General features: G+C 53.0%; 1 protein-coding gene across 1 annotated transcript in view; it reads left to right on the forward strand.

Annotated features, from left to right (window-relative positions):
- The window catches only part of LRRC75A (leucine rich repeat containing 75A), a 33,760-nt gene that overhangs the window by 11,529 nt on the left and 3,340 nt on the right, over positions 1–18,891 (forward strand). Inside the window, exons 2-3 of the mRNA XM_061143549.1 lie at positions 10,786–10,914; positions 18,525–18,640. Coding sequence (XP_060999532.1) covers positions 10,786–10,914; positions 18,525–18,640 — 245 coding nt within the window. The remainder of the gene's footprint in view (positions 1–10,785; positions 10,915–18,524; positions 18,641–18,891) is intronic.

The following is an 18,891-nucleotide window of genomic DNA, read 5'->3' on the forward strand; positions in this document are numbered from 1 at the left end:
CACACAGCCATGACGCCGGCCTGCTGCATCCTGGCGGGGAGAGCAGACCCGCGGGCACTTGTCACGGTTGAGAAGGGGCGCCTGCCCACCTTCAGACCCGGCAGGGCCAGTCGTCATGGGAGCGCCGGGGTTACCAGCCACCCCTGGGGGATGAGAACAGGCTCTACGATGGGACCAGAGCCCCTCCATGCCCCTCAGCCAGGTGGGCCAGCAGGCAGGGGGCAGTGGTGACTGGGGCCTGCAGGGTATCTCCTGGGCTCCAGCTCCTCCCCTGCACCCAGCAGGAGTGGCCTCGCCAGCAAGCAGGCCAACACTGGCGAGTTTCCTTCAAGGAGAGGCCAGGGCAGAGGTTGCTTTTATGACTTTTGCTTTGCTGTTTGATGTTTCCAAAGTCAGTGTGTGGGCATGGGTGTGGGCGCTCAATGCCTCTTTCCCTGAGGACGTAAGGATAGCTGCCTGCCAGCAGGCTTCAGCCTCGTTGTTGTGTCCCTGGGAAGTTTACTGTGTCCTTGGGGAGTTTTTGTGCAGACACCACACGCTCCACGCACACACACATCAATATATACATCTGCACACACATACACAAACACCCTATTTACATATACACACCCATCCATACACATATACACACATGTACATATACACATGCACTATACACATATATGTATACACACACATATATACACACATATACACACAGTGCTCATGGGTGCTTGATTTTCTCAGTTACAATTCAGTATATTGAACTGAAAAACTTAAAGCCTACCATTTCCCAAACATTTTAAGTTTAACCTACAAATGCCATTATTCTGTTTATGAATCTAGTAGATTTCGATGGTCACATTTAAGGATAGGAGGCTCATAACTTTGTTAACTAAATTTATTTAGATATCTTAGTGATCTTACAAATTTAGTATGTCCAGTTTTCCTAAGTTTGTAAATAGCCATCCTAAAAAGCAGGACTTTCCCAAGCTCCTACGCAGTTCTTAAAATGTAACATATTAAAATTATGAATAGGGTAGATATGAAGTTCTGTTAAACATTTGAAAACTGTCACAGACTCAGCCAAATCCTCCCTCGGCAAGCTGCTTAAAATCATAAGCCCAACCTCAGTTACTCACTCACCCCTTTCAAATTGGAACTGCAGTTCTCATGTTAGGTTCTCTGACTTACCTGATTCTGTGTGTGGGCGCTAAGTTCCTTCACTTGTGTCTTTGCGATCCCATGGACTGAAGCCCGCCAGGCTCCTCTGTCCAGGGGGTTCTCCAGGCAAGAATACCGGAGTGGGTTGCCGTGCCCTCCCTGGGGGGGATCCTCCCAACCCAGGGATTGAACCCAAGTCTCTTAAATCTCCTGTTTTGGCAGGCAGTTTCTTCGGGAAGCCCACTTGATCCTCTAAAAGGTTACAAAATGTGTGAGATGCCAGATTTACACATTTCTGTATCTGAGCTGCTTCACTCGCCTGTCCTGGTTGATTCAACCCCATCTGAGTTAAGGACCCTGTCAAGGAGCAGGGGAGCCACAGGCCAAGTGCCACCTCCAGGTGGTGGTCTCCAGGGGCCTCCAGTTTCCTGTTTCTGCAGTCCTCCACCTCCACCTCCACCTCCCACCCCCAAACTCTTCCTCCTCCAACTCCCCCATCCGGGTGGCTTCCTCTCTGGGTTGGGTTCTGTCTGTTGCCGCTCCTCTCATGGTCCTTCCCAGTGCTTTCCTCCCTCAAGGCCCCACCTCTTCAGCTTCCTCCTGGATGTCCTCCTGGATGGCGCACGCCGCACACCCTTGGCTCCAGGATCTTGCATCCAAGGCCACACTAACGACGACTCCCAGGGAGCCAGAAGGGAGAGAGAGTCCTTAGAGGCCTCCTTCCCTCCTGGTACAGAAATCCTGCCACCACTGAGCTAAGAGATCTCTCTGCTTCTTACATACCTCCAGGGCCTGTGAACTCACCATTTGATTTTTTTTAACTGTAGTAAAGCATAGATGACATAAAACTTCCTTTAACCAACGTTGAGGTGTACAGTTCAGTGACATTAAGCACATCCACATTATCTGTGCAACCATCCACCTCCAGAACTCTTCGTTTTCCCAAACTACAACTCTGTCCACAGTAAACACCAACTCCACACCGCCTCCCCTAGCCCCTGGCAGCCTCCATCCTACTTCCTGTTTCTATGGATTCAGCTCCTCTAGGGACCGCATACGAGGAGTGGAATAATACAGTCTGAGCCCTTCTGTGATTGGCTTGCTTCATTTAGCATAATGTCCTCAAGGTTCATTCTGTTGGAGCATGTGTCAGGATGTTTTTTTCCCTAATAATTTTATTTATTTAATTATTTTTGGCTATGCTGGGTCTTTGTTGCTGCGAGTGGGCTTGTCTGTAGTTTCGAAGAGCAGGGACTACTCTCTAGTTGCAGTGCGTCAGCTTCTCACTGCAGCTGCTTCTCTTGTTGCAGGGCACGGGCTCTGTAGTTACGGCTCCCAGGCTCAGGAGCACAGACTGAATAGTTGTGGGGCACTGGCTTAGTTGCTCCATGGCATGCAGGATCTTCCCAGACCAGGGATTGAACCCAAGTCTCCCACACTGGGGGGGCAGATTTTTTACCATGGAGGCACCGGGGATGCCCATTGATTTCTTTTACCACTTGTTTTTAAATATTCTTTCTTATATTGGGCTTGGAGCCATCTCTGACCAGCCCAGTCCCACCTCTGGGAGCAGACAGCAAGGGAGAGTGTGTTGGGGTGCACTCATCCAGAGAGGACCCAGGACTTGTGAAAACAACAAGGACATTTCTGCTGGTGATGCTCCCAGGTGCCCACAGCTGTGCTCCTGGCTGAGGTCAGCAGCGGTCAGAGGAGAAAAGGGCTCCAGCCCACTTGGCCTGACCTTTTCTTGTCATCCAGGTGCATCGTCGAGAAACACGTCACTTCCATTTCCATCCGTTGTTGCCCAGGACTGCTAATTTGATGACTTGTTATTGTCTAGTTGCATCTGACTCTTTGCAACTCCATGGACTGTAGCCTGCCAGGCTCCTCTGTCCATGGGATTATCCCCGGAAGAATACTGGAGTAGGTTGCCATTTCCTACTCCAGGGTATCTTCCTGACCCAGGGATCAAACCCATGTCTTCCTGAATTGGCAGGTGTGTTCTTTACCACTGAGCCATCAAGGGAAACCCTTTGGTGACTTAGAACAACAGAAACTTATTCTCTCACAGTTCTGGAGACCAGAAGTCTCAAGTCAAGCCCAGTCTCCCTTAAAGGGCTGAGGGTTGTGGCTCCATCACTTCAGTCTCTGCCTCCATCTTGCTGTCCCCTTCTCCTCTGTATCTGTCTCTTATCAGATACCTGTTGTTCAGGGCCCACCTGGATAAGCCAGGATGATCTCATCTTGAGAACTTTAAGGTAATCAATCTGCAAAGACCCTTTTTCCAAATTAGACATTATTCACACGTTCCAGGGACTAAAACTGTGGACTTGTCTTTCAGGGGCTACCATTTAACTGGTGCATCCATTTTGGTTTCTCACACTCCCAATGTGCTTGGCCCCAGGCGTCTCCTCCATCCCCATTGGCATTTTAAGACTCTGCACACCTTCCTTTTGTATTGTTCTCACGGCAAGAATACTGGAGTGGTTTGCCTTCCTCCTCCAATACTTTGGCCACTGATGTGAAGAGCCGACTCATTGGAAAAAACCCTGATGCTGGGAAAGATTGAGGACAAGAGGAGAAGGGGGCGACAGAGGACGGTTGGATGGCATCACCAACCCTATGGACCTGAATTTGCGCAAACTCCGGGAGACAGTGAAGGACAGGGGAGCCTGGCATGCTGCAGTCCACGGGGTCGCAAAGAGTCAGACACGACTCAGCAACTGAACAGCAGCTGCCTTCCTTGGAGGCCGTTGTCTTCATTCAGCAAGCAGCCGCCTGGTGTCTGCACGGGATCCCTGCCCGTGGAGACCCTCTAGCTTCTTCCCCTGGCGGGCACCCAACAGTTCCAGTCCTTCCCCTGGGAATCCTTGAGGCGGCTAGAATGTCAAGGGGGAGGGGACACGGAGCCGGCCACCCAGGCGAGGCCAGTACCCAGTCTGTGTCCTTCCCCAGAGGAGCGATCTCTGATGCACTGGAACCAGGAGGAGACCAGCAGCCTGCCGGCTCCCTGCTTGCCCTCTGAACTAATTACTCTCCTCCGGGGGACCCTGTGTGCTCACAGCCTTATTACCCACCCCGAGCACGAGAGCATGAGCGCGCAGGCTCCGGCGGCTCCAGCGCCAGCTGTCCACCTCTGCTGGTTAATATGCGGACCCAGCTGCCCACTCCTTCCCCAAACTGTGTTATTGCAGAAGCCGCAGCTTCATGCCGGGAAGAGAGAGACAGACACAAGCTCGCTTCCTGCAGGGCCTCCCTCCTGGGAGCGGGCTTGAAACCTGGAACTTAAAAGGGAAGGGGGTGGTTGTGGTTTAAAATAGCGTGTGCGTGGCAGCCTCCTGTGTGGCTTCCCCCAGCTTTCCCCTAAAATACCTGAGGAGACACGCCAAAAAAAAGATGAAAATTCCTGAAAACAGAGACAGGTGGGCAGCCTGGGAGGATCTCCCTCTTGCTCTGTTGAGACAGACGGAGCCACCCAGCTCCCCCAGGAAGCTGAGGCCTCCTGGGGGAAGGGGACCCCTTCTTCCCAGTCTGAGGAAGTCAGGCGGCCACCCTTCCCCTTGAGAGTGACGGTTTGGGGGTCGACACGGCACTACTGGAGTCCTCCCCTGCCTGGACCCTCCACATGCTTCTCTGTGTGTATTCAGAGAAAGCGGCCCTCAGACGCCGCCTCCACCAGGCAGGCAGGAGAGGGAAACCCGAGAGCCGTGGCCCCCAGAAGTCCACTGTGGCCTCTGGGCTCGGCCAGGGACAGGGAGGTCCTGGGATACTGACCACATAGTGGCTTTCTGCAGACCTCATTTTTGAAGTATGGGAGACCCAGCCCATGGTGATGGGCAAAGACACCCCTCCCCAAGGTCACAGTCGCATCAGCTCAGTGTCCGGAATGTGGCCTCGCACTAAGCAGGCTTCCTTACAAACCAAAACCTGAGAGGTGGACTCGGCTCTTCCCCCAGGAAGGCAGCCGTGGGATAAGGTCAGAAGTTCAGCATGCAGGTGTGATTCTCACCGCAACGAACAGTTACCCCATGCAGGTTGGGGTGTCCTGCAGTTCAGCTCAGTTCTGACACTCGCCCAGCGAGAGTCTCTGACCCCACAGATAAGGGCTCCATCCCACAGGACAGCCCCCGCTGCAGACTCTAGTCACAGGTCCATGTGGTCAACTGTGCTTCTGACCGCCCAGCTCTGGGCTGTAGGTTCCCACGACCCTCTCCTCGGGTCAGATGAATTCACTTCAGTGGTTCACAGAGCTCAGGAAAACATTCTACTCACTAGTTTAACATACTGGGATGTAACTCAGGAGCCACTCGACAGGAGAGAGGCACAGACCCAGATGTGGGGAGGGACAGGACCTTCCACGCCCCCCTGGTGTCCACTCTCCACACCTCCCGTGCTCACAGACCCAGAAGCTCTCTGGACCCTGAAACCTGAAACCCTGAGATTTTCCAGAGGCTTCACATCAGCGTGACTGATGACCTCTCTGGCCACTGGTGACTGACTCTTCATCCCCCGTACCCTCCCTGGAGGTCAGGGGCTGGACTGAAATTTCCAGCCTCTAATGATAAGAGCTTCCCTCGTGGCTCAGATGGTAAAAGCATCTGCTTGCAATTCGGGAGACCCGGGTTCAATCCCTGGGTGGGGAAGATCCCCTGGAGAAGGAAATGGCAACCCACTCCAGTACTCTTGCCTGGAACATTCCATGGATGGAGGAGCCTCGTAGGCTACAGTCCATGGCATCACAAAGAGTCGGACACGACTAAGCGACTTCACTTTCACTAATGACAAGGTTGCTTCCCCTGGCTACCAGCCCCATTTCCAGATGACCAAGGGACTTTCCAAAAGTCACCTCATTAACAAAAAAACATTTAAAAATGTCATCTCATAACAAAAAGCACCTTTGTCTCTCTCATCATTTAGGAAATTCTGAGGGTTTAGGAGCTCTGTGCCAGAAAGTTCACATATGTATTTCTCATTGTAAATCACAGCATCACACTAGACTTGACAGGTGAGGGGATCTCACTAGATTGCCCCTCCTTCAAGGGTGAACAAGTAGGGGAAAAACCCTGTGCGTCAGGGAAATATGTGGAGGCCAGACCCTGACTCTGAAATGATCTACGGCAGGTTCCGGAGGAAATGAACTTTGTGAGAAAAGCCCAGGATGTCACTAAAAGAGGCCAAGCTGAGATGGAAATAAAACAACAGGGCAAGATGAAAAGGGAGATTAACGAGGAAAATAAGAATTGCAAGGATTCAGAATGCTAGCCGGCACATAGTCCTGACTAGGGGCAGTGGGAATGGGGTTGACGCTGCAGTTCACGAGGTCAGTGAGGGAGTGCGCTGTGGGTAAGAACACAGGAAGAGAGAAAGTCAAGAGATACTCAGAGTGCGGCTTTCCTGATGAGGAGACAGGCTCTGAAAAGTCCATGTTTGTCGATGGAAAGACCCCGACATGGAAGGAAAATTTAAAGAAAATACCCACAGCTAGATCTTACACGGTGGGAAAAATTGTAATAAGCAGGTGGGACAGGCAGGAAAAATAATTGCCACATGAACATGCCCCGTTCTGCTCCCTCCTTTCCCAGGAAGGTGTCTGTGGATTTGCCCCCCTGCATCTTAGGACCTTTTTTAAAAAGTTGTCGTTGCTGTTTAGTCACCCAGTCATGCCCGACTCTTTGTGACCCCATGAACTTAGCCCGCCAGGTTCCTCTGTCCATGGGATTTCCCAGGCAAGAATACTGGAGTGGGTTACCATTTCCTTCTTCAGAGGATCTTCCTGACCCAGGGATCAAACAGGAGTCTCCTGCACTGGCAGGCAGATTCTTTACCTCTGAGCCACCAGGGAAGCCCTTTTTTAAAAAAAAAAAAGAATTGTTGCAAAATGCACATCACATAAAATTTACCATCTTAACCATCTTTATGCTTCAGTATCATTAAGCTCATTCACATCGTTGTGAAACCATTGCACTATCGTTTCCAGAACTCAGATCTTGCAAACTGAAACTCAGTCCCCTGAAACAGCAACTCCCCCGAAACCCCTGGCCCCTACCATTCTACTCTGCGTCTGTGAATGTGACTGCTTTGTATGTGTGGAAGGATCCTTTTGTGACTGATTTCTTTTAGCATAAAGTCAAGGATCAGCCAAGGTGTAACATATGTCATATTTTGTTCCTTTGTATGTATGAATAACATTCCATCGCAGACATATCCCACATTTTTATGCATGTACCTGTGGAAGTTGATGGACACTTGGGTTTCCACCCTTTGACCATGGTGAATCGTACTGTCTCCTAGGGTACCCCCTGCTTCTATCCCTTCAATTCTCCAAGTGTTTTTGGTATTAAGAGCCCTCTTTATACTTTATGTCTCTTTTTAAAATTGAAATATAACTGACATATAACAATTTTAAGCCACATACTATATTGATCTGATACATTCATACTGCATTGTATGAATTGTACATTGCATACTATTGTAGCATTAGCCAACACCCCTGTTTTTGTCTTCTAGGGTTGGTAACAGTTAAGGTCTTATCTCTTAGCAAGCTTGATGTTTACAATACTTCTGTTGTCTTTTGTAGCTGACCTGTGTGCATTTCTTTAACAGTGTACTGTGAACTTATTTATCTTCTTGTTGCAAGTACGAACCTTAAACACTATCTCCCATTCCCCTACCCCCAGCCCCAATGCACTGTGTTTTTCAGAGTTCAGTTCTTTTTAGATTCCACATTTAAGTGCAATCATACAGTATTTGTCTTTGTCTTTGCCTTATCTCACTGAGCATGATGTTCTCAAGGTCCATCCACATTGTTGCAAATGGCAGGATTTCCTTCTTGTGGATGAATAGTATTCCATTGTATATATAGACCACATCTGCTGTATCCAGTCACCTATTGGTGGGCATTTAGGTTGTTTCTGACTTGACTGTTGTGAGCAGCTCCTTGGTGAACATGGGCATGCAGACATCTCCTTGGTAGTATGTTTTCTTCTCCTTTAGATATACACCCAGAAGTGTGATTGCTGGGTTGTATGGTAGTTCTGTTTTTAATGTTGTTTATTTATCTATTTTTGGCCACACCATGTGGCTTACAGGATCTTAGTTCCCTGACCAGCGATTAAACCTGAGCCCACGGCAGTGGAAGCACTGAGTCCTAACCAGTGGACTCCCGGGGAATTCTCTACTTTTAATTTCTTGAGGAATTTTTACACTCTTAAAATTATGGAGGGCCTCAAAGAGGTTTTTTGTGTGTGTGTATGGGTTATATCTAATAAAGGCTGTCTACCTAGAAGAAATCAAAACAAACATTTTAAGTATATATTTATTCACTCATTTAAAATTAATAAGCTCGGGACTTCCCTGGTCGTCCACTGGTTAGGACTTCTCCTTCCAATGCAGGGGCTGTGGGTTCCATCTCCTCTGGTCGGGGCGTGCCGACCCGATCTCCTCTGGGATCCCATGTGCCTCATGGCCAGGAAACCAAAACCCAAAACAGAAGAAATATTGTAATAAGTTCAATAAAGACTTTAAAAATGGTCCACATTAAAAAAAAAAAAAAGACTTTGATGTTTCTAAGCCCAGAAGAAATTCTTTTTTAAAAAATAAATAAAAATAAAGTTAATAAGCTTGCATGCAAAAGAAGTAAATTTTTGTGAAAATATATTTTCCAAAAGAAAAAAATACAGTGAAGAGAGCCACGTTATTTCATAGTTTTGTGAATCTCTTTCGTGTGTGGCTGACTTGGAAGACAGCTGAATCCTCATACCTGCTGCTCTGTGTTTGGTCTCTTCCAGTAGGTTGTTTTGGTTGAAGTCGACAGAGAAAATGTACATCATGCCGATTTGGAAAAGAGGACCCCAGAGAATCCCTGAAAGGGTCTTGAGGGTCGCCCCTCACGCTTTGAGAAACACTGTGTGCATCTCTGCTCGCTTTTTGGAAAGCCATACCCCTCACCTTTCCCGCTGGAGTGAGTCCCCAAACCTGGTTCTTCAAGCTCAGGTGGGGGCCCCACTTCTTCGAGATGGCACATCCTGGCCATTGGCCCGCTTGGTCCCAGGCCAGGGACACTCTGCGTGCCAAGCTGCCCACAGCGGTGACTCCAGGGAACCTGGGTACCTGCTGATGTGCCCAGGTTTCCTGATGAGGAACCTCACATGCACAGGTCCTAGAGACGGCACCATTTAGACCCATAATGAGGAAGCCAGGATTCTCCTCACTGCCTGGTATTTGCAAGGCAGACCAGCCCCTCCCAGGCCAAAGCTATGCCCAGGGCAGCCTGGAGGAGCCACATGTGGATGTGATTCTTCCACCCCCCCATCCCCCTATCCCCACATGCAGCCAGAGCAGAGCGTCAAGGTCCCTGGTGGGCAGGGTCAGTAGGACTGTCAGTGTGCTCATGACACATTTGTCTCCAGTACACTAGCTTGGTGGGGGACATGGAGAGGACACCAGGGATGCTGGAAGTGGCCCAAGGTCCTCGGGATGTGTGAGGTGCTCTGAAGTAGCACAAGCACCCCATGGACCTAGGTGGAGTCGAAAGTGTAGTGTTAGTCGCAGAGTCGTGTTGGACTCTTTGCGACCCATGGACTGTGTAGCTCACCAGGCTCCTTTGTCCATGGAGTTCTGCAGACAAGAATACTGGAGTCGGCGGCTATTTCCTCCTCCAGGAGGTGGGGTCTAAGTAAAGAAATAAAGCAATAAAAGTGCAGCAGCCTCTCTCCGGCCCCGTCTGGTTTTTCCCTCTTGCAGCTTCTCATAACCGAGCGCCCTGGGACCTCGGGAGCCCCACCCCAGCTGGAATTCACAGGGCGGGGTGGCCGTGACTCACTCACCCAGAGCGCGTGACCGGGGCCACGTCTGCCTTCCTGGGGAGACCCCCTCCCCACCCCCTTCCTTCCTTCCACCCTCGGCCCCCTCCCCAGCGACAGTTTCATGACTCCAGATAAGAGCTGCCCGGAGAGACAGAGCCACTGTCAGCAGGCTGGGAGGGGTCCAGACTGACAGCGAGGACTGGGACATGGCCCTGGGGGCGGGGGGCCTCTGGGAAAGGACAGCTTACATCCTCCCACACCTGCCCCGGCATCCTGGGTTAGCAGGTCGGGTTTTCTTGGTCCTTCCAGGATGGGATGACTTCTAGTGGCCTGGAGAGGACGTGGGTGGGAAGATAGGGCAGGGCTGGTAGGAACCCAAGAAACCCAAGCAGCCATCCAGTCCAGGTTTTTCAGACTTTGGCAATAGAACTGCCTTAAAAAAAAAAACAAAACTGAAGGGCAGCGAGCAGAGTGGCTCTGCTAAGAGCTGGGCCCAAAGACTTGCTGACCCTTGGCCTCCCTCTTGTCTTACCAGCCCCAAGACCTTGGAACACGGTTTGGTAACTGCTAAACGTGGTCCATCTGCCCATTTCACAGATGGGGAAACAGACCCCAAGAGGGAAGAGGTCTCTCATCCACATATGGATAGGCTGAATTCCAATTCCTACCTTTCCAGCCTCGCCTGCCACACAGAGTGAAAAGTCGCTCAGTTGTGTCTCTTTGCAACCCCAGGGACTGAAACCCACCTCCATGAGCTGCCCTGGATGTGCTGGGTGGGGCTCCAGGGGAGGGCGGAGGGGGGTCCTCGCTGACCTCTGGCCATCCTCCTCTCTTGCAGGACCTGGGCATGGAGTCAACCTCGCTGGACGACGTCCTGTACCGCTACGCCAGCTTCAGGAACCTGGTGGACCCCATCACACACGACCTCATCATCAGCCTGGCCCGCTACATCCACTGCCCCAAGCCGGTAGGCCAGCCATGGTCTGAGCCAGCCAGGTCTAGGGTGTGAGGCAGGCACCTTCCTGGGCAGAACAGCCCGGTGCCCGGGGTGGGGGGCTGGTCAATGCTGCCCAGGCCCCTCGTGCAGGCACCTGAGGCCCAGCATCCATGGTAGAGGCTACATGCCTGCACCCTTAGTGCTGGCTTTGTTCAGCCCACCAGGTGCATCAAATCTGGATTTGTTGCCAACATTTAAAACTATTTCACACAATCCCCATATTGTCTGCCCTTGGAAAACGGGGATACTCGTCATTTCTAAGGCCTGGAGCTGAGTAGCCACCCCTGTTGTCTGGTGTCAGGGCCGCCATGTACAGTTGCATAGGTTGCATCCTGCACAAAGACACGTGCACAGAGGGGGTGGGGCAGGAGGAGACAGCTCAGTCCAAACCCTCTCTCTGCCCACCAGCCATGGGCGCAGGGGCAGGACTGTGTCCATCAAGAGGTGAGCTCTGTCTAGTCTGCACGAAGGTGCCATGTAAGGATACCCGCCGTTCAGTTCACCACACTCCCCACTACATCCACTGGTTTTCCTCTCTGGACCGAGTGTCATTTTACACCCACCCGCTTCACTCGGGTCCACTTCCTGCCTGGCTCCGCGGTTCTCCAGGCTCTGTGGGCGCGGCCCAGCCCCTCAGGGTGGGAGATCCGTTCCCCTTCCCGCCAGCTCCACAGTCCAGGCCGGGACCCGGGAGGGAGGGGACGGCCACTGCAGGTCAGCTGCCCCCGTGGGCTTTCCTCTCTGTTTTGGTTTCTTCTCTCCCATCCCTCAATTTCCAGCAGTTTCTAAAAGACATGCTTCCTTGTAGCAGGAGAAAGGAGCAGGAAGCCAGCACAGGGCAGAGGAGTCCTGCGGCGGCCTCCACGTCAGGGTAGAACCAGGATCAGAGCAAGAGGTGGTTCCCAGGTCCACCCCACACCTGGCCTGGGTGCCCAGGGGCCGAACCTTGCTCCAGGGTGGCGCCCCCATCTGGAGCTCTGTCTAGGGCCTTCTCTCTGGCTTCCAGAGTGTCTGGTGCCAAAATTCCTAGGTGGAGGGCCAGACAAGGAGGACTGGGGGTCCGTTGGGGCAGGTGTGGGGTGGGTTGGTAGAGGACGGCCACCGCAAAGCCAGCAAGTGCTGGTTGTCCAGGCAGGGCCACAGCAGAGAAGGGCCGGGCACAAAGTCGGGAACAGTGGACCCTGGGCGATTTGGACCGAGCACCCGTATTGTCCACCGGTCAGCATGTCCCACCAGTCCTAGTTCTCTAATGTGTCGGGGCCATGTCCAAGGCCCTCCTCCTCAGGCTGCTGGAAGAGCCTCCAACTGGACTCTGTGCCCTCTCTGCCCTTCGTGTGCAGGGGTAAACCGCATCACCCAGGTACCTCCTGAAAAGCGTTCTGTGTGGTGCTGTGGTTTAAGGAACTCGCAACCCCTCCTCTGGATCCGCCTGAATCTCCCCTCCCATCGCTCCCACTCCGCTCCAGCCCCCACGCTCCTCTCTTCCTGTGGCATCCAGATTCTCTCCAACCTTCGGGACTCTGCTGCCTCCTGCGCCAGCTCTCCTCTCCTCCTTTAAGACTCAGCCTAAGCACTGCCTCTCAGAGGCCTTCTTTGCCCAGCCTCCCTTCAGTAGGTCTCTGATCAGCCCCGTTTATTTTCTCATTCAACTCACTGTCCTCTGAAATTATCTTGCTGACGTGTTTGTTGGCCTAGTGTCTGCTCTGCCCACTAGAATATAAACTCCGGCGGGGCAAGAGAGGATGTCCGCCTGTTCACAGTCATCCTGCTCCTGGCACAAGCAGGTGACACATTCCACTGTGCATTAGAGGATGAGATGGTTGGATGGCATCATCGACTCAATGGACATGAGTTTGAGCAAGCTCCGGGAGATGGTGAAGGACAGGGAAGCCTGGCGTGCTGCAGTCCATGGGGTCGAAAAGAGGTGGACTTGACTTAGCGACTTAATAGCCACAATAAGGGACTATATCCACGGTTGTGGGCGGGAAGCAGGGAATGGAACTGGGCCACTGGGACACCCGAGACCAGCAGCAGGAAGTCGTCACCGAGGAAGGGCTGTGGGCAGAGCTGTATCGCCCAAGTCGGGAGGAGAATGCCTCTCCCAAAACCGCCCTGTATCTTCCTTTTTTTCTCTTTCTTTGTTTCTTTTTTAATACTTTATTGTGTTTTCTGTTGCTGCATAACAAATCACCCTAAAACGTGGTGGCTTAGAACAATGGACTAGCATCGTTTTACCATCTCTGTAGGTGGGGGATTCAGGAACAGCGGCGGCTTGGCAGCTCGGGGTCTAGCTGGGGGCTCGGGACACTGGCTGAGGCTGCAAGTATCTGGAGGCTGGAAGGGGACTGACAGGATGGCACACCGCCCATGGCTAATGGTGGGAGGCCTCAGCTTTCTGCCTGCGGCCCATCCACTGCTTGAGCTCCCTCATGTCAGGGTAGCTGACTTATCCCAGAGCGGGTGATGCCCGAGAGCAAGGGAGAAGCACAGTGTCTTCTGAGCCAGCTTCAGATGTCACATGCCATCACTGCCATAGTGGATCTCCTGATCAGCCCTGTCTCTGGTGGAAGGAGGCTGTACACACCCAGGAGTCCGGCATCTGTGGGGCTATCTTGGAGGCTAACTGAAGCAGGGCAGGAACAAGAAGACTTAATCCCTGGCCTTTCTCTCCTGCCCTCTGACCTCCCTCCCATTAGCTGATCACACTGGCAGTCAGGAGCAAGAGGGCCAGTGATGCAGTCTGTCCGTAAAAGCTCAGCCTGTCCAGCACAGAGAACAGAGAATGGATGGGGGAGGCGTAGACAGAAAGCCCAGTACAGTCTCAGTGTCTGGAGCAGCGTCCAGCACACAGTAGGCAGGGCAGCCGTGTTTGATGAATGAATGAAGAAGCCTTGGGTGCAGAGTGGTGAAAGGCCCTGCTTGTTATCCTGGGGTCAGGGGTGAAGACAGTAGATGGCATCGGAAGGGGCCTGACCCCGCCCAGAGGGGCCTGCAGGTCTGCGGTGGGCCTCTCCCCTGACAGGTCAGTGAACCCCTCAAGCAGGGTCTTCTCTGGGGCCTCTGGTCAGCAGCACTGGGCAGGTGCCCAGTCTCCCCAACTTGTGCCACACCTCTCCCCCTCCTTCCTTTTCCACGGGTGGGAGGAAAGCCTAGAGAGCAGATTCCACAACCTGCCTTGGCACCTCTGCTGTGGGTTAAAACTCCGTTGCAAGTAACAGAAGCCCATGCCGGCTGCCTCAAGCCAGGAAGAGGGCTTATCCTTCCCATACTAAGGGGGCTCGTGGGGCCCAGTGGCAGCCAAGCTGGAAAGAGGCTCTGGGACCCCAACCAGCACAGACACCTGCCCCCCACCTCTGCTCCTGCCCCCTCCCCACCCCCCTCCCCACCCCCCTCCCCATGTCTCAGGGTTGTCAGGGTTCAGCCTCCAGGAGTCTTGTCTAAAGTTAGGATTCCAGTGCCCCCTTCTGGACCAGTCAGCAGTAGCTTGGGAGTGCGGTCTGGTCCCACAGAGGGGCTGCTGGGCCTCACGGCTTTCAGAGTAAGAGGAGAAGGGCCAGCATCCTCCTTCTTCCTCGCCTCCCCCCTTCCCTCCTCCTCCTCCACCGCTGGGCCAGTCCTGCTTAGCTGTTCCTGCAGACAGAGGCCTGGAGTGGGAAAACTTAAGTGAGCTTGCTTGGGGCTTTCCTAGTTGCAAAGGATAGAAGCACCTTGAACTCACTTTGGAGAAAGATTCATCACCTGAGGGCAGAGCAGAGCCCAGCCTCAGAGTGACTGCGGGGTTTGCATCCCGATGCCAGCCTTCACGTCGCCTGGCCTGCCATCCCCTCGACTTCTTATTTATTTCCGTGTTTGTCAGGAGGAATTACAGGGGCACCCATCTCATGCGATGACTGTGATTACAGGATTGGGACGTAGGTGAAGCCAGAGGCAGTACACAGTGTCTAGTAGATAATATAAGTCACTGAATCTTAGTTCAGACAAGCGGAGGCGCTCTCACCCCTGACGACGCAGGCTCACGTTTGGCCTCAGGCCCCCTGCAAATTGACCACATCTTCGGTCCCTGCTTAGTAAACAAGAGCACAGGCCCAGCTTGGGGACCGCGCTGTGTGCGCGGCTGCCCCCTGGTGGCGATACCGGCGCACTGCGGCGGCTGCTTTACCCCCTCTTTTTCTGTTTCTTTACGGACAAAGGTCGGTCTAGTCAAAGCTACGGTTTTTCTAGTAGTCATGTATGGATGTGAGAGCTGGGCTATAAAGAAAGCTGAGCGCCGAAGAATTGGTGCTTTTGAACTGTGGTGTTGGAGAAGACTCTTGAGTCCCTTCGACTGGAAGGAAATCAAACCAGTCAATCCTAAAGGAAATCAGTACTGAATATTCATTGGAGGGACTGATGCTGAAGCTGAAACTCCAATACTTTGGCCACCTGATGCAAAGAATTGATTCATTGGAAAAGACCCTGATGTTAGGAAGGATTAAAGGCAGGAGGAGAAGGGGACAACAGAAGATGAGATGGTTGGATGGCATCACCACTTCAATGGACATGAGTGTGAGCAAGCTCCGGGAGTTGGTGATGGTCAGGACAGCCTGGCGTGCTGCAGTCCATGGCGTTGCAAAGAGTCAGACAACACTGAGCGACAGAACTGAACTTTCTGTTTCTTCCTTCTGGCTGAGAAGTTTGAGTGACAGTCTGTGGCTCCCAATTTGGAACCCCTGAGAAGTGGTCAGAGGTTAAGATTAGGGCTAGGAGCTCGCTTCTCAGTTTTGGAATAGCCCGGGTGGTCCTGGGGGTGATACTGGGCAGACTACCACATCCCACCCCACTGGTCCACCTGGCAGCACAGGGGAATCTCGGCTGAGGTAGGGGGGAGGTGTTAAAAGTCCCAGTGTCCACCCATCACTGGGGATGGCCCAGGCAGCTGTGTTCTCTAAAGCTCTGGGTGACCCTGGTATGCGAGGGTCCTAGGGAAAGGGAACTTCCCCGGTGATCCAGTGGCTAAGACTCCGTGCTCCCAATGCAGGGGGCCTGGGTTTGATCCTGATCAAGGAACTAGATCCCACATGCCAAAACTAAAGATCCCACATGCTACATCAAAAGTCGAAAATCCCATATGCTGTAACTGAGACACAGAGCAGCCAAATAAATAAACAAATAATTGTGAAAGGATCCCAGGTGCAGAAACTTGGCTTAGATGTGCCACCCTCCCTTCTCCCTTTGGCCTAGAAGTTGGCCTTCACCCCGGCCAGCACCATGACCACCATCCCTGAGCCTGTGCTGGCCAGCACCTCCGCACTGGAGTCTCCAGTGGGGTGTCTGAACCCACCAGCCCCCTTCTTGGTGCCCAGGGCTCTGCTTTCTCCTGCTTCTGTGGCCAAGCCTTTGCTGTCATTTCACGTCCCCTGGGCTCTCCCTCTGCCCCTTTGATATTTGACTGATCCCCCTGTCTGCCTGCTCTGCTCATTCCTTGGCCAGGGGTTTAATCAGATGCTGGCGATTGTGTCCAGGCTAGACCTGTCCTCACCCCCAGCCCATAAATCCAGTCACATCCCCCAGCTGGAGGCCCCATAGGCCCCTGCAACTCCATATGGCCCCATGTGAGCTGGCTACTGCCCCATCCTGCTTAACCCTTTACAGACGAGGATCCGAGGCACAGAGAGGTCAAGTGATTTGCCCAAGGTCACACAGGAGGTGACAATGCAAGGATTTGGATCCACACAGTTTGGATCAAGTCTGTATTCTTAACTACTCAATACAGTAGATCCCACACTATCCTCAGGGAATATGTTCCAGGACCTTCATGTATGTGTGCTAAGTTGCTTCAGTTGTGTCCAACTCTGCAACTCTATGGACTGTAGCCCACCAGGCTCCTCTGTCCTGGGATTCTCTAGGCGAGAATACTGGAGAGGGTAACCATGCCCTCCTCCAGGGGATCTTCCCAACCCATGCCTCCAACCTGAGTCTCTTACAGTCTCCTGCATTGCAGGCAGATTCTTTTCCACTAGTGCCACCTGGAAGCACTCCAAGACCTTCAGGGGATGCCTGAAACAGATGGTACCAAACTGTATAAAACTGTGTTCTCTGTCCTAACAGTGTAGGTAATATATACAGTGTGGGTTACACCTCACAAGGAATGATTTATCCATCCCCAACAGGATGGAACGGGGCAACATGACAGTTCATCACGCTACTCAGGACAGTGCAGTTTTAAACTTATGAGTTATTTCGAGGATTTTCCGCTTAATATTTTCAGGCCAAGGTTGACCACGAGTAATGAAAACCTCGGAAAGCCCAACAGCAGATGAGGGGGGAGAGCTGTGTGCTGCCTCTTGCCAGCAGAGTAATGGTGACAATGGTCATAATCAAGCTGGTCTTCACCAAGTACCTGCCCTGTGTCAGGGGCCCCGGTGGGCCCTGGCCACTGTAATGTTTGACCCACCACATCGTACTGCCTTCTGCAAGTGGGTGGCACCCACACCTGGCACTCCGTGGCCTTGGTCCTTGGCCCTGGACCATCTGGTGAGCACACAGGCTGTGGACCACTCAGTCTCTCAGGCCAGAGACTCTCTGTTGAACTGACTTCCCTTGGACAGAGCAGGAGTCTCTGAAATCTGCCCTCTGCATCCTCTAACCTAGCATATTTGTTTGCTGGGGCTGCCGTGACAAAAATAGCACTTAAACAGACTAAATGTGTTTCCTCACAGACCTGGAGGCTGGAAGTCCAAGATCAAGACATTAACAGGGTTGTTCTCTTCTGAAGCTGCCCTCCTTGGCATGCGGACGGCCGTCTTCTGCCTGTGTGCTCACATGGTCTCTCCTCTGTACACGGCTGTGTTCTGGTCTCTGCTCCTGAGGACACGAGTCATATAGGATTAGGGCCCGTCTCGATGAACTCATTTTATCTTAATTACTCTTTCAAGGCCCTGTCTCTGAATACAGCCACATTCTGAGGTGCTGGGGATTAGGACTTCAGTTTAAGAATTTGGGGGGACACAGTTCAGGCCATAACACCCAGGGTCTTGAGCTCAAATGCTGGTGGACCAGACAGGAAACGAAGGGGGATGAACGGGGTTGGGGAAGACTTGGCCCTTCATTCCTTTCTTTTCCCACTGCTGATGTGGGCAGAAGAGGCGTGGTAAAGGATGTCATTGTCCTCTTTGCCGTGTGAAATACGAGGGCAAGGACATTTGCTCCCAGTGTCCAGAGCAAATGTCCAGCACCTGGGAGGGGCCCAGCGGGCATTTGTCAGGAAAGCCAGTGAGGACAGCCCTGGGAATCGGGAAGTGGCAGGGACCGTGGTGACTCTGGCTAACGGGTCACCTGTCACATCACCTGGAATCCGGCTCTTACAGAAATCTCAGGTTTATTCACGACAGCAACTAATTCACAGAAACTTAACACCAGTGTGCAGATGAGTCTGCAACCCCTGCCCCCTGCTCCGGGCAGCCACCGGGAGCCAGTGCAGCAGGTCTCCACACCGAGCTAGCCCGGGGTGGCCGTGCTGGTCCCGCAGAGCCGGGAGGTGGAGGGAGGGGCCTGGCTCCCCACCTGCTCCAGCGACTCAGGGACGTGTGGTTGGTCTGCAGGAGGGCGATGCACTGGGCGCCATGGAGAAGCTGTGCCGGCAGCTGACGTACCACCTCAGCCCCCACTCCCAGTGGAGGCGCCACCGCGGGCTGGTGAAGAGGAAGCCCCAGGCTTGGTGAGTCCAGCCCCCCCCAGCCTCCTCCTCCAAGGGCAGCTCCCAGTCAGCTGTGTCGGGATGGGCCTGGGGTGGGGGGGGGGTCCAGCAACCCTTCCCAGGGCAGTGGGGAGAGGACACGAGCTGCTTGCAGGAGAAAAAGGATCGATGGGGGTTGGGGGGCATTCCAGGTGGGCATGAGCCCTGAGAGGCTCTGGCATCCAGGCCCTGATCTGTGCAGTGGGGGCTGACTGTGGGTACTCCTCCCACCC

This window comes from Dama dama, chromosome 5 (genome assembly GCF_033118175.1).
Source record: "Dama dama isolate Ldn47 chromosome 5, ASM3311817v1, whole genome shotgun sequence".
Classification (NCBI taxonomy): domain Eukaryota; kingdom Metazoa; phylum Chordata; class Mammalia; order Artiodactyla; family Cervidae; genus Dama; species Dama dama.